We start from the raw sequence: 15488 nt of genomic DNA on the forward strand, positions 1-15488 counted from the left end.
CGATACCGCGGGATGACAGATCGCCACCACGGGGAGGAATCGCACCGGTTCATCATGACATCACGACACGATACGACACGATACGATCCGATCCTAGTTGAGATGTTTTTTGTTTGTTTTATCTCGAATAAATCGCTCCAACGAGCCACGTTCACATGATCCCGTGTCTCGGTTTGAGTCCGTTTCCTGCTTCTACCTCACATGTATTGAAAATAAAATCTTCTCACTTCTGCTTAAGAACGGAGCTGTTCTGACCACAAAGACCAAGAGTTTCACTGTGATGAGATCTGGGTTAGATCGTGCGGTTTAGAGACTTAGAGCAGAAAACTCCACGCCAACGATATCAGAGACTTTCCCACTCATGACCACAGATTAGCAAAAACGAGTGGCAGCGCCGAAGAAGTGAGAAACCACAAAGAAATGGAGTAAAAACGTTCATGTTTTATTTAAAAAACACATTCCGTATCATTAAAATAAGCCATCTCTCCCCCCCCCCCCTCCCAACACGTACGTTCGCTACGTTCAGGCGAACTGCATTAGCGTCTCTTTTTTCTGTCTCCGTAGCACCTATTTTGGCGCCGAGACAATCGATCGACCCTTCCTTTCTTCCTCGGGGTTGTTCGTGATTACACGCCTTTTAAAACACCGCACTCCTCTCGGTGAGAAAGAAAAAGAGACAAAACACGGTGCCACGGAAACCCGGCGGGCCGACCGGAGTGTCCGTGACGACCGTGCTGCGTATCGTCTACGTTATGGCGACAGATGTACAGTACAGCGCGGAGCCTTACGTGACACACTTCCCCTGTGCCGAAATCTAGACGAAAGGTCAAACAGCTGATTTATTACACAGGGGGGAAAAAAAACACAAGTTCCCTTCTGCAGAACCTCTTTAAAAAATAAAAAAAAAAATAAGACAAGAAAGAAAAAGACGCCTTTTCACGTCAGGATCGTTTTACAGTGCGAGACAGTCGTTTAAATGCACACCTGACTTAAAAAGCGCAGAAGAAGAAGAAAGACATTTGTGGAAAGAAATGAAATTTAGACTCCTTCTTGTATATATTCTTATATTCCCTAACTAGTTCGGGAGTTGATTTTTTTTTTCCATTAAAAACCAAATAATAATAATAAAAAAAAAAGAAGTGATTGGTTAAAAGCCGAGACAAGTTCCGGCTGTAGGAAAGTCTCACAGAGGTTCAGAGCCACGGAGCTTCACACGTCCGTATTCCAGGTCTGCCTTGCAGACATAAGAGACAGAAAAGAAGAGAAAGCACTTCACGAATCTTCTCACGTCTGTCCTTAGAGCAGCGTGCTTATGGGAAACCTCCCGGCTCCTCTCCAGGCAAGATCTCCGACGTTCTACACACAACACCTCCCCTCCCCCGCCCCCCCCCTCCCCCAACAGCAACCATCATCGTCTCCACAGCGGGAAGATGCTGGAAGATTGCACAGTTTTCCGTCAGTTCTCCACGGGCGGCGGTTGGCTGACGATCACCTGCACCACGTAGTCTTTGGAGATGTTGAGCTCGTGCAGCTTCATGCGGTCGCTGAGCGGCCGGCCCGAGAAGAACCAGCGCTGGCTGGACGCCTCGAGACCTTCCTGAGCCTGCAGACGCCGCTTCATGAACAGCACGCTGTCTCCGGAGCGCACGGCCAGCCGCAGGTCGCGACCCGTCGAGAGACGCAGACGCAGCTGGCACTCGTGTCCCTCGGTGGGCGGGGCCTCGGGGGCCTCGGGAGTCTCCATCTCGCTCTTTTCCTCGATCATGTTGACGGGCGGAGAGAGGCAGTAGACGGGGAGCTGGTAGCGGTTACCCAGCTCGTCGTAGCACTCGGTTAGAGCACCTAGAGTTGGAAGAAACACACACACACACACACACACACACACACACACACACACACACACACAGGAACGCAAAAAAACCGCAACATCTAGGTGAGTTTCATCACTAGGGCTGGACGATATTTCGATATCGTGATAAATGATTACGCAATACACCTTTCTGAGATATCGTTGGTACGGTGATGTACTTTTTATTTTTTAATAATTACAAATTAAATGATACTATTGAGTTGATGTATTTAAAAAAAAAAAAAAAAACCTTTAATCTTCTGTGTCTTTGTAGGCATTAAAGACAGATATCATGAAACTCAGTTTAACGGGGGTTTTTATGGTTATTTTACCACTGTGTTGTTGACAGTTTGTTAGCTAAATTATATATCGCCATACGCATCGTGTATCGTAGAAACGTCCTTGAGTATCGCGATACGATCATTTTTTTTGTCATATCGCCCCGTCCTATTTATCGCAACATTTACTTTTACGGACACTCCCCTTGTGTTTGATGACAAAATTTGAAGAATAAAGACAAAGACAAAGAAAAAAAGGTTCACGTGCGGAGAATGTCGATTCTCTTGGAGACCAAAATCAAGAACTAAAATAATCTTCTCGTTAATACCTGCATAGATCAGTCACTTCTAACCAAGTTAAATAAATAAATCAATCAATCAATAAATAAATAAATAAATAAATGAGGCATTTCAAAAAAGGCAAGATCAAAATGATGCAAACAACTATATATAAAAACTATATATATATATATAAAAGAAACTAAGTAGGCTTGTTCATGATATATACACACACATATATATATATATATCAGTTAAACATGGACGTTTCCGTCGTCTTGTTTATTTATTAATAGCTCGAGAATCTGAACTTCTTCACTCAAATTGATTCGTGTAAAAAAGTTAAAGTTTTTATAGTATTGTTTTTTCCCCCTGTCTTTTGTTAATTATTCGAAGTTTTAATACAGATTATAATCCAGTGCGGTGTGCTCTGTAACGTGTCGTTAACAACACAAGCGCCACGTCAGCGCACGTTTCTGAGAGGAAGTTCAGCAAAGTTCAAACGCTGCATCAGTGACCGACAGCAGAGGAAAATAAAGAAGCTCCCGGGTAATATTAGGGAAAATTTCACTCCCTTTGAAATCCATGACGCGACGCTACGTGTGGTTTCATTCGAGGTGTGCGCCATCGTCTAAACCCGACGTCCCGGTGACGTACGAGCGGTGACACGGACGTTTCGGGAAGTCCGTGCTCCGATTAGCGTAGGTTACAACTGGGGGAGAAGATGCTACTCTTGGAGGCTAGTGTGGTGGGGTTTCACTGGCGATGATGTAAGACTATACGTTTATACTGTGTATATATAAATATAAAGGACAGTGAAGGGACACTGAAAGTATTCACACTCTCCTGACCTCTCACCGTCATCCCAATGCCGCTTCTCTTTTCATTTTCCGAATGAGTGTACGAAAGTTCCCTTTCTAAACACCGCATGACCTCGCCTCGAAGCCAGAAACCTTGCTTGAGAATACGACGCGGTCATGGTGATCAGAACGAACGTGTACGGCTTTCACGTTTCTGTCGCTCGGATGGAGAAATGAGAAAGCGAGCAGATCTGACGCGTGGTCCGTTGAAAGATTCCAGCCTGGCTTTTCATTAAGCGCAGTAACACGCTTTTGATGAACACTTACTAGTCTTAAGGCTAGATCATACTTGCTTTTAATTACACGTGAGCACACGTACGCCAGACGGTCGCCGCGTGTATCGTGCGTTTCGGGGTTTGTTTGTTTTTTGGCACGCCGCTTCAGAAATCACGTGCGGGTGCAATACCGCCGTACAACAGTGGGGGGCACTGTCTACTGTCTCCGCTACTCAATGAACAAACTAACATTGTGTCTCAAATCGCATACTTATATACTACTCCGGTCTGCCGTCGAGTACTGACGCTAGGCCGAGTTGTCGATTTGAGACAGGGTTTGGACGTCTTTCGGCAGAGTGTTTTCACAGCTGTGTTTGTTAAACTGGCTCCTTCGCAGGTGTGATCTCTACAGACGCCTCAATAAGGAGTTTTAGTAAAATGGATTTATGTTTTCTTAAAAGTTCAGACGGCAAATTATAGCTCGTCATTCAGAGAAAAGATAGATTTTGGTCGCGACCCAATTTTTTTCCTTTTTTTCCGGCCGTTTATTGTACATCTGATATGCCCCACGCACACACACACACACACACACACACACACACACACACACGTCTAAATATCGTCTAGTGTTTCCGTTGTGTTGTCTATCTCCCGTAATAACACCTGAAAAAGCTCAGATGTTTGGTCTCCGCACGTTCCAGACATTCCCAGCGATATCTGAACACGAGATGAGAACGCAGAGATTCCGGACACTACACTGACGCGGTGTGTTTCCAGCTCAGAGACCGTCCGCTGGCGCTCCTCCATGTTCCAGCGCCGTGAGAAGAATGAAAAAGACCAGATGGCTCTGAACGATCAGAAAGAGGAAAAACATGGGAAGGCCTGCACACAAGCTGGCTAGAGAAGCGCAGATGTATCACACGGATGGAGGTTCTCAAGAACCTCTCTGAAACGTTTTCACATTCTCTCAGATTCAGGTTCTCGTTAAAAATGGTTTGCAAAACACAATGGCTTGGAATGTACAAGGAGGACAGGGACTCCTGGCTTTACGCTCGTGTGCGGAAGCGAATCGGAACGCAAAAACGTTTTTCGCGGTTTCGTGAACAGCGTTAAGCGTTAAACGCGCTCACGAGCTCGGTTTCTCTTAAAACCTTCCGCCGTCGTCGTGATTGTTGTCATGATCTGCGTCTCAAATCGCGAACTCAAAACAGACTTTTTTAAATAATTCAAGCACTAAGTGTAATAGCGAATGTGTAATAGTGTTTGTATTCACTCACGGCCTGGAATAGTACGTAAAGATACGAATTCGATTCGAACCGACACTAGTTCGTTGTAGTCAGTCGCGGGCATGGCGTCGCACGGTGCTACGGCGTGGCTGCGTGTCACGTACGTTCACAGACGCGCGGTGATACGGACATTTCGGACATAGCGTAGGTTAAACCCGGTGGAGAAGATTAGCAGCTAGCGTGTTGGGGTTTCACTGGCGATGATGTAAGAGTATATGTTTATACTACTTTCACTGAAATGATTCAAAGCCCACACTTTCCTGACCTCTCACTCTCACCCTCTCAGGTTCTCTTTTCATTTCCCGAATGAGTGTACGTAAATCCCCTTTACAAAGACCGCGTAACCTCAGCTCGCTTGCGAATGATCAGTCGAAAGCGGTCGTCGTGATCAGAACGAACGTGCAGGGCTTTCCCGGTTCTGTCGCTCAGGTGGAGAAAAGAGAAAACCAGCAGATCTAACCAAGACTGGTAGAACTTGTGGTCCATTGAAAGATTTCAGCCCGGCTTTTCACACGGTGCTATACCGCCTCCGTATACAGTCCAAATGAAATCTAAAGCCCGAACGACGCCTACTGCTAAACGTGTTACACAAATAAAATTATATCTAAAATTCCTCACAACTCCAGTTGCTTGGCAGGTTCTCGTGATCTCATGTTCCGGCTAGAAATACCACCAGGCAGCTGAAAGTATGACCTCACGGCGTGACCTTTTATCCGAGCGGGTCTCGGAATATAGCGTTCGCCGCTATAAAAAGACCCTTCTGAGGCCACGTTAACTCCAGAGCTGAAGAGCGAGAGATGAAAACCCTAGTGAGATCCCTTCCTTTAAGTTCAGCTCTTTCAGGGAAACCTGAAGAGCGCTGACGTTCACTATGACTGATGTTTCTCTCTCTTCTGTCTGAGGGGACGCGAGCGTGACGCGGAGGAAAAGTTTAGAACGGGCCGCAACGAGGACGCCTGCTGAAACCTCTGTAAAGACCCCACTGACCACAGACCTGCTTTTTGTCATTCGAGCACGTGCATCCCCCCCCAGCTGGGTCAAACCACCGACCGGGCTGACACGCAGCAGCGCCGTGACTGACACCGAGACAAAAAAATACCCAAAAAACAATCACAACGCGTACAATACGCCATTCAGAATCAAATCAAATTCTCATCGCCAGCCATGCAGGAGCGTTGCATTAGAAAAAGAAAAGAAAAAAAAGAAATATTTAAAAGGTCTACAGAAATGAATTTCTGATATTTAAATAAATTCTAATCATACTTAAATATTTTACTTAAATTTGACTTCATTACACTTCAAGTCAGCGCATTGTATTCAGGATTTTCTTTTTTTTAAATGTTGGAAACAGATCACGATGACGTTGATAAGTACACTGTGACATGAGTGATAGAAATATCCACATTATACGCTCGTATCGTATCGCCAGATATTCAGATTTCACTCTTAATATTAAACAGCGTGCTCTTCTAGACTATATTAAGAATGATAACTGTTGGCAAATCACCGAGGTATAAGCGGAAGAACACATTTCGGGACACACCGCACTGTGTTTATATTAGCACTGAAATAAGACTTTAATAAAACCGTATCTGAACACGATATTTTTAAAAAAAAAAGCAATCCTGACCAATGAAATACAATCAAATGGTCTTTGTATGTAAAAATAAATAAATAAATAAATAAATCTTTTCCAAACCCAATTTCTTTTGTTACAGGATCGGATCAAATTCCTGTTTTCCTCTACGGCGGAAATTATTTTTATTATTTTTTGATAATCGTTTAATCAGTCGATTATTTCTTCGATTAATCGGATTATTTCTGTGTTTTTTTTCTTAGTAAAAACACTGTGCAAACCGAAGGCTATGAAAAAGGTATTTGTGGTGAGAAGTGGTTTGTGGTGTGTTTACCATGTGGAAGCGTTATGCTAGCTCCGTCGATGATGGCCTGAGCGAGCTCGTGGTCGTTGCTCTCGAAGGCCTGTGCGGCGGCCTTGAGCGCGTCCCAGATCTCTTTGCGGCCCTCGAAGGCGGGCGCCGTGTCCCAGAATTCATCGCGCTTGCTCCGCAGTTGGCCGTCCGTCATCGGGTAATCGCTCTTCCATTTGGGCTTCTCTCTCTTCAGGGGCTGGTTGCGCCCCAGCGCCACTACGCCAAGGGACATGTGAGAAAATCGGAGAAATACAAGCGAATTACTGACGCGTATTGGCTCATCCGTCACGGCATGAGAAGATTAGCACGAGTTCACGGCCGAATGAGACACAAACTAACTCAAGGTGGCGATGTTGAGTTTTCAGTGTGTGGGATCGACTCCAAAGCTTCGGGCTTGACGACGTGAACCGAAAACAAGATGGAGGCTGACGTGCCCCGGAACATATATACACAGAAAGAAACGCTAACTCCCCGATAACGCACACGTTTCAGGCCACGAGTCGTGTTCCGAAGCGAGAAAACGTTCGTCTCTTAGACTAATCGATCAATCGTTTGCATTTCTAGTGCCGACTTTTCGTCCAAAATAGCCCGAGACGACGTTTGTTTGTTTTTTTTCCGATAGGGCAGGAAGGATGAAAAACAAATACAGCCATAAATGTGCGATCCAGCTAGAAAACCGGATAATCTAGGGTTAGGGTCCGATACGTTTTTATTTTATGACAAAGCTAACCTTCAAAAGAATTTCACGTTCCAGCCTTCGCATTTCTACCTGTTGTTTATAGATACTGACATGAAGCTATTTTTAGACAAGACTTTTTTTTTAAAAAAAAGGATAAACGGAATAAACGAATACAGTACGGAATAGTGGACTGTTTTCTACCAAAGGCCAGAAAGCAACAAATCAATAAAAAATATCAAGGGAAATAAAAAGTGTTCTCGCTGTGCAGAGATTCTCCTCTTCGTCTAACATCTCCCTGCCTCATGTTTCCGTTTCCAGACCGAGTCTGCTGAAATATCTGAAATTCCCTCGCGCGTTACGCTGGAGGAGAAAACGGCCGCGGTGCCTCAGAAGAAGCCGAGGCTCCTGGCTCGAACACAAACGGCAAAATCTAACGGATAAACTCGCTGGCTGCTTTTCACAGAGACTGGATCGCAAACAATTACCTCAGAGGCCCCTCGGGGAGAGACAGCGATTTATTAGGGCAAACATCTGCCTGCTGTTATATTACACTGGTGTCCAGAACACAATGTGACATTTAAGAGATCCGAGAAGTCAAACACCGGGGCTAAGTGAACACAGCTTAGTGAAAAGAAATCTTTCGTATTTATCACACCACATGCAGCTCTTGGGAAAAAGCGGCCATTCTCAATTAGCGATGAAGACCACGGCGTCAGAGTTTGGCGTCAAAGCCATGATTTCGTTCAGTTCAGGCTGGTGGAGGTGGTGTGATGGTGCGAGGAAGGTTTTCTTGACAAACGCCGGGCACCTTAATTCCAATCGAGCATCGACCACTTAATAACGTCGCTAAACTGCTTTAACACGACGAGTTCAGGGTATTTCCACGCCCCGGCCAGTCCCCAGAGATTTGAAAAATGGTAAACGCGCCATTTATCCTTCAACGAAAAACTGAAAAAAGCCGCCGCAAAATCGAGCGTTTTTTTGGCCACAACGATCACAGATAAAGAACTCCGCGAAATCCTGTACGGACTGACGTTATGTTTTTATCACATTTTTTCCTACACAAATTAAAAAGTAAATGGAACGCCCTGGTGTCCATTTATCTTGAGTAAACAAATCGAAATTACACCTGAAATAATGCACAGCCGGTAATATTACTATTATTATTATTATTATTATTATTATTATCATTGTTATCCAGCCTGTGCTGCTCTGAACACTGAAGGCGATCACGTCATCCGGTCCTCGATGTACGAGTCTGGAGATGTTATTGCTGTAAAGTCTGACAGCTTAATAACTGAACAAATGGAGATCAGAGACAGACAGGAAGACACCCACAGCTCATCATTAACGGATTGTATTTCTTTACAGGAAGCCGGCGGTTCGGCGGAGTACTCGCGCTTCGAAACCCGACCGCTCACGTGGTGTACGCAGCTCCAAACCGACACGTGCAAACAATCAGCTATTTTAACGAGCATCTGAACAGGTATATTTAAAAAGCCTTTCCTTTTTTATTTCCTTTGCTCTTTCCCCAGATTGGAGAGCCACTGACTGAGGCGTGTTTGTTCAGGATTACTGTGTGAATTTAATTAGCAGAACGATCCCAAACGAGCGTTTACCTGCCGAGTGTGTGAACGAGAGAGAGAGAGAGAGAGAGCGAGAGAGAAGCAGTCACACAGCCCTGCTATTAAAACACGCAGTTAAAAAGTAATGACGTATTTCGGACTGCGTGAGCTTCTCGTCAGAACAGAACCGCCGCACAGCGCTCCGCCGACATCTGGGAGCTATCGGCTCAACCCAAACCAACATCCTCTGAAGGAAAAAATAATAATAACAAAGTCGATCTTATACATCGTCCACACGCACAGGCCAAACGTGTGGTGGAGAAAACTCCGAGGAAAACTCCGGACTGTTTATTCTCCAAATCCTGCCATGCTCGGAGTAGTATGTTAATATATATATGAATATTTTTTCAGTATTTTATCGGAATGACGTCATGGAAATAACCCTAGAGATCGGACGATGTAGATATTTTATAACCGATACCGATACTTTGCATGTTTACGTGCCTGATAACTGATATTTATTTATTGTTTTGCTTCTGTTTTTTTTTGACACAATAACACCACCACTGAACTGAACAAACCGCGTTTGTCAATTTCACTTCCTCGTCGCATCCAATATAACACCAAACAACTCTTATTCATACATCCATCAAGAGAGGCGTCTGAAAGAGTGCAAGAAATGTCAAAATAAAGCGCACCGTTACTGACTAGCTTCGATGAGGTAAACAAATAAAGCACAAAAATAATTCTCACAAATCTAAAAAACAGAAGGAGAAAAAACCGGGTGCGGTGGTCCTGAGCGCGGCTCTTAAAACCATTTATCGGTGGATCCGATATTACAAAACCGATATCGATTACGGATATCGGGAAAGATATCGGTAAAACCGACTATCGGTCCGTCTCTGAATAACACGTACGGAATTACGGAGTAACCGAGAAAAGCGTAAATTAAATCTAAACATTTTCATCGTTGATTCTTTATTCTTAACAGTAATCTTCTTAGAATTACCTCAGCAGAGCAGCTGTAAATAAAAAAAAGGTCTGAAGACCCGGAAATAGACAGGAAATGAGCAACGGATTACACACAGTGGCCTCCGCTGGACGGGAGGAGTAATGTCCGATGGGAAAATGTCTGTGGTTGATTATCGGTTAAACGGCCTCCTGCTGTGAAAGAAGGCATTTCCTGGACAAGAACAAGGCAGTCTGGCGTGTGAGACCACATTTTGTCTGGTAGTTGTTGTTGTTTTTTTAATAGCAATTGTGCTACATCTGGAAAAAATGAATAAATTTGTCTTCATTATCTATGTATAAGAGTTAATAATAAGGTAGACTGTGTGACTGTTTCAGACGCTGGAATAATAAGGGTAGATGGTCACACCTGTAATATTTTTAATAAAGCAGTGAAGCGTTAAGGAGTTTCGTTCGTGCCATCTGTGTCTTTCAGATCCTCACCGGCCGAGTCACGTGTCCCAGAGTGAAGAAAAGCCGTGGAAAGAAAACGATGGCAACAGATGTCTTGTTTACGTGAACGCTTCAGCTCGGATCACATGATAAGGGGCAGGTCAAGTTGCACAACTTCTGCCTTGTCTTGCGCTGGGGAACCACAAACAGGACGGAGATGATGTGTCGTGTGATTTCCGCCTGTACGTTAACTCTTTATACGTCCACGATCAGCCAATATTCTGTTCATGGCTCATCAGCCAATCATGTTGGAGCAGTGCATAAAATCATGTGGATACAGGGCTTTTAAATGAAATAATACTAATCTCAGTGAACTGTTTTTGGTTGTTGGTGTGAGCTTTAATCCGTCCAGTTAATCCGGATCGATCCGAAAACCGTTTTAAAAATGTTAAAAAAAAAAAAAAACGTACAACATCGTCCACCGTCTTGTTTGTTCTGAGCTGAGTTTGAATGGGTCACATGACTGCATCACATGACTACAAACACGTCGTTGTTTTTTTTGAATATCTCCGTTTTCTCAGTCCACGCTACAAAGCGAAAACGGCGGGTTCGTATTTATCCGCTCGGGAGAGCGTTTTCAAAAAGCTCCGTTTTCCCTGGACGCCGTCTCGGTGTGGACGTGAGGCCAGAAACGTAGAGAACAGTACGTGTTTTCGAATGTATCTGGATGAGCATTATTCGCACACCAGTCTTTAACACAGAATGGTGCGAAAAACAAAAAACATCTAGTGTGGAAACGCCTTGTCGGCGAGACAGGAAGAGGAGGCGGAGAATGTTCAGACTGGTTCGAGGCTCACAGGAAGCCTACGGTAACTCTGTACACCCGCGGTAAGCAGAAAAGCATCTCGACAGGTCGAAATTTCAATCGGACGCAGAGGAACGCGTCGGGTTCCGCTCCTGATAACAGTAAGCTCCAAAACCGGACAGCTAAAGAATGTAAAAAAAAAAAAGAACAGCCTCTCTACCTCTGAACACGAGATAATATAAGGTGCTGAATGTCAAATACAGTATTTATAAAGGACTCATCGATGCTTGGGCCGGCATAAAATTTTCATGCCGCTATTATCGCATTATGTTGATCTGTTGCTGTCTCATAGACCGTTAATGACTCCGTAAACAATTCACCGTACGTCATCGTACGCGTCCGCTATTTACTCGCAAGCGCTACACGTAAATAAAGATCAACAGAAAAGACAAAAACGTCACCGATAATATCGCGACCAATAATGTCGTGTCGTCTTAAAAATCTCTGGAAAAATACGTCGCTCTTACTGAAGACAGATTAAAAAGCATCTCTTCATGCGTCCCGTCCGAGACGAATCGATGACCCTGGAGACGAAGTACACCGCTGCGTAATGCAAGACGGACCAACGGTTCGTGTTTCACCACACACACGCCCACGGTGTCCTTCAAAAGAATCAATACGACGGTGAAGGTATGAGCCATATCAAGAAGTAAGTCGCGTTGTGAACGCGCTCTTTCCGTAACAGCGCGCTAAAACACGCATAATTAATAACTAAAGCATAAAGAATTCCCAATATCCCAATCTGAATTTAATTCTTAAGAATGAAAAGTTCATCGCTCTTCGAAAGGGCGTGCCTGGATTAGTATGCTGTTATATTATCGTTATATCAGTGGAATAAAATGGTCTTGAAATGACAATAATATCGTTTATTGCGATTATTTCTGGGACAATATATCATCCAACAACAGCAGTTATGGTGACAGGAGGACTATACAGCGTGACTAACAGTGCATACTATTACAAAACTGTAGAAATGAATTGGATTCTTTATCCCAGAACATATTTTACTTCAGTTGTCCTCCAGGTCTCTCCTCGGGCATTTGTTTTCGCATTTGGCACTCGCGTGACGGGTTCGTTGGCTCACATTTCAATAACTGCCTACACACACCCGAGAATACGTCGTGCGTTCGATTCGACGGGGTTTTAATCAAGACGGAAACGTAAACTGCGTTAAAGAAACCTGCGAGTGCTTTCGCACCTATTAGCCCGGGTACCGAATCGGAATCAGAGCGACGTTTCGTACTTTTGCTATTTTGGTTTTCTTTCGTTTTCACACTGCACGTAAGTACCGTAAATGAACCAAAAAGCAACAACAAAAAAAAACATGAAATGAATAAAAATGTTGCGGTGAGGTGTGTAGTGCTGAAAAGAGACGTGGAAAACGTTCGATAGAACGTCCCGGTACGTGCGTACTCTTTTGCTACACGCTCAAACGTGTGTACTTTTCCTTCGCAAAAAGAGCACGTGCTTTCTGCGCGTCCTATAAGTAGGCGAATCGGGACGCGGGACCGTTTCGATTTCGGCGAGAAAGCGATCCGGCTCCGAACGCGGGGAGCGTTTCGGGTTTCCTCGCGACATCTGCGCGCAGGCGATTTTTAAGTCTTCTTCCGTTGCCGTACTTCTGAGCCATGAATTTTGATCCGTTTAATTTATTGTAACGCGCACATGTGTGTTCGACATTTTATTTAATTTTATTTCGTTTCCTTACACGTAGAGAGAAACCAAACCAAACCAAACCTTGCAGCAAAACGAGTGAAAAGAACCAAACGTCGATCTGATCCGGACTCTGTAATCGGACTGATCGGTGTGAAAGCGAACTCGGACGAACTCGATCTACGTTCCATAACGTGTAAAAACGGGAACGTGAAAGGAACGTTCTAAAAGCGACTCGTGTAAACACCTTAATCAGAATACTGTCTTATTCAGAATAAGGTCAGTAATTAGCTACATTACTGCTGTCCATCATGTAAACCTAGTCACTCAGTCTCCTTTGTCTCATTAGCCCCGCCCCTAAAAAAAATATGTAGCATTATCAACATCTGTACCGGAAGTCCTCCAGGGGCAACAGGAAGAATGCCACAAGGGGCATTAATAAACAATCCTCTTGATAATCCTCGACACTCTTAATACAATCTAATTACAAACGGAAATGCAGCATAGGATTGGCTCGTGCCGATCGTTTCCGTGGCAACGCGACGAAGATAAAAAAAAAAAAAGAAACCGTTAGCTGGGTCTCGTGCCTTGTCAAGTTTACAAAGTCTTATTAAGACTTTACAGCTGGCTGTTTTTAATCAAACCCAAAACCACCATGTTGTAAAAAATAAAGTCAACTATCTACCTAACGGACATGTTAGTCGGTGTTTTATATACATGTACACTTTTTATTTTGGTAAAAACTATCATCACGGAGATGCATGGTGGTGAAAACACTAACCCACATTATTACTAGCCACAAAGCTAGCATGCTCTCTCTCTCTCTCTCTCTCTCTCTCTCTCTCTCTCTGTGCCAGGGTTAGCATGCTAGCACAAAGATGAAATATTTATAGCAAGCGCCTGAGGGGAGGAAAAAAAGAGTGCAAAAGCGAACATGTAATGCATTAATAAGGCATTTGATGTGTCTAAAGGTGTTTATATTTCCTGAGGCAGCATGGAGGACATGGAGTGAGGACAGAAGAGAAGAGGAGAGAAGACACATATAGAGAAAGAGAGAGAGAGAGAGAGAGAGAGAGAAAAGAGCATATAATAATGATGTAAAAACATGGCCGGCTGTGTGCAAGTTTCATTTCCTACCTCCGGTTCCGTCCGAGTTTTCGTTTAAGCTGCCCGAAGAGTCATGATGACTGCCCACACAGCCACCCATGGATGATTCCTCTCGCGTCGCGTCTCTTCCTCTCCCCCCTTTCCTCAACCGAATGGACAGGGACGAGACGAAAGCATCAGCCGGCCAGAGGCGGGCTGCCGAGTGCACACACACACACACTGACACACTGACACACACACACACACACACACACACACTTACCCTAACTCTCCAACCCCAACTTGTCTTCAACCTCACTAACCAAAAGCAAACATTCTGTCTCTTTTACTTTCTGTTTTTACAAATACAAAGGGTTGTCACGAGACCATAAACATATCCTACCACACAATATTGCATTAATTCATCGATCACATCTACAAAAATGAACCAAATTTACAGAAATGCATCCATGTAAATGAAAACAGACAAACCGGATTTTCCTCTCGACACTTTATTAATGAGCACAGATCACTGGCTGCTGGAAAAACTCGAGAACTCGAGAGCAATCCTACGACTGGCAGAGCAATTCCTCTGATGTTCGCTAGCACAGTGAAGTCACGCGAATGGAAATTGTCCTCGGAGAACGAAGAACGAAGACGACGTTAGGAATAAAACAACTGAATTGTTATGATATATAAAAGTCAAAAGGCATACAACATTGGAGACGTTAGCTCGCTTACTATCAAACGCGGCTAATTTTGTTGTCTGAACACAGCAGATGAACACAATGTCGGGAATAAAATAACTGAATTTGGAAACGAACTCCAAAAAAAAAAGAGAAATCATAAAATTGGGGCTGTTAGCTCGCTTACTAACAAACTCGGCTAATTTTAGTATTTACACACAGCGGTTAGAGTAACGTTAGCTTGCTTTGGCTAATTTTAGTATTTACACACAGCGGTTAGAGTAACGTTAGCTCGCTTTGGCTAATTTTAGTATTTACACACAACGTTTAGCGTAACGTTAGCTCACGTAATATCAAACTCGGCTAATTTTAGCATTTACACACAACATTTAGCATAACGTTAACTCAAGTAATATCAAACACGGCTAATTTTAGCATTTAAACACAGCGGTTAGCATAACATTAGCTTGCTTAATATCAAACACGGCTAATTTTAGCATTTAAACACAGCGGTTAGCATAACGTTAGCTTGCTTAATATCAAACACGGCTAATTTTAGTATTTACACACAGTAGTTAGCATAACGTTAGCTCACTTCGGCTAATTTAAGCATTTAAACACAGCGGTTAGCATAACGTTAGCTCACGTAATATCAAACACGGCTAATTTTAGTATTTACACACAGTAGTTAGCATAACGTTAGCTCACTTCGGCTAATTTTAGTATTTACACACAGCGGTTAGCGTAACGTTAGCTCACTTGAGATTAAACTCGGCTAATTTTAGTATATACACAGTGGTTAGCATGACATTAGCTCGCTTACTAGCAAACAGGAAATCTTTAAAGATTAAGTTA

At 43.7% G+C, this 15488-nt stretch overlaps 1 protein-coding gene across 1 annotated transcript; it reads right to left on the reverse strand.

The window, feature by feature from the left end:
- Positions 1–329: 329 nt before the first annotated feature.
- Positions 330–15027, reverse strand: ubtd2 (ubiquitin domain containing 2). Its single transcript, XM_053648896.1, has 4 exons — positions 14440–15027; positions 13999–14195; positions 6678–6914; positions 330–1842 (listed from the first exon to the last, which is right to left on the reverse strand). The coding sequence occupies exons 2-4, from the start codon at positions 14066–14068 to the stop codon at positions 1457–1459; spliced, it is 693 nt and encodes a 230-aa protein (XP_053504871.1). The 5' UTR covers positions 14069–14195; positions 14440–15027; the 3' UTR covers positions 330–1456.
- Between the last annotated feature and the right edge of the window lie 461 nt (positions 15028–15488).

Source organism: Ictalurus furcatus, chromosome 18, assembly GCF_023375685.1.
Source record: "Ictalurus furcatus strain D&B chromosome 18, Billie_1.0, whole genome shotgun sequence".
Lineage (NCBI taxonomy): Eukaryota > Metazoa > Chordata > Actinopteri > Siluriformes > Ictaluridae > Ictalurus > Ictalurus furcatus.

Excerpts from the sequence above, each read along its gene's own strand:
- ubtd2 (XM_053648896.1), bottom strand. The coding sequence starts at position 14,068 with ATGGGTGGCTGTGTGGGCAGTCATCATGACTCTTCGGGCAGCTTAAAC. Across the intron at positions 6,915-13,998 it reads AAACTCGGACGGAACCGGAG|TGGCGCTGGGGCGCAACCAG; the intron begins GTAGGAAATGAA and ends CCCTTGGCGTAG. Across the intron at positions 1,843-6,677 it reads TAGCATAACGCTTCCACATG|GTGCTCTAACCGAGTGCTAC; the intron begins GTAAACACACCA and ends TTCCAACTCTAG.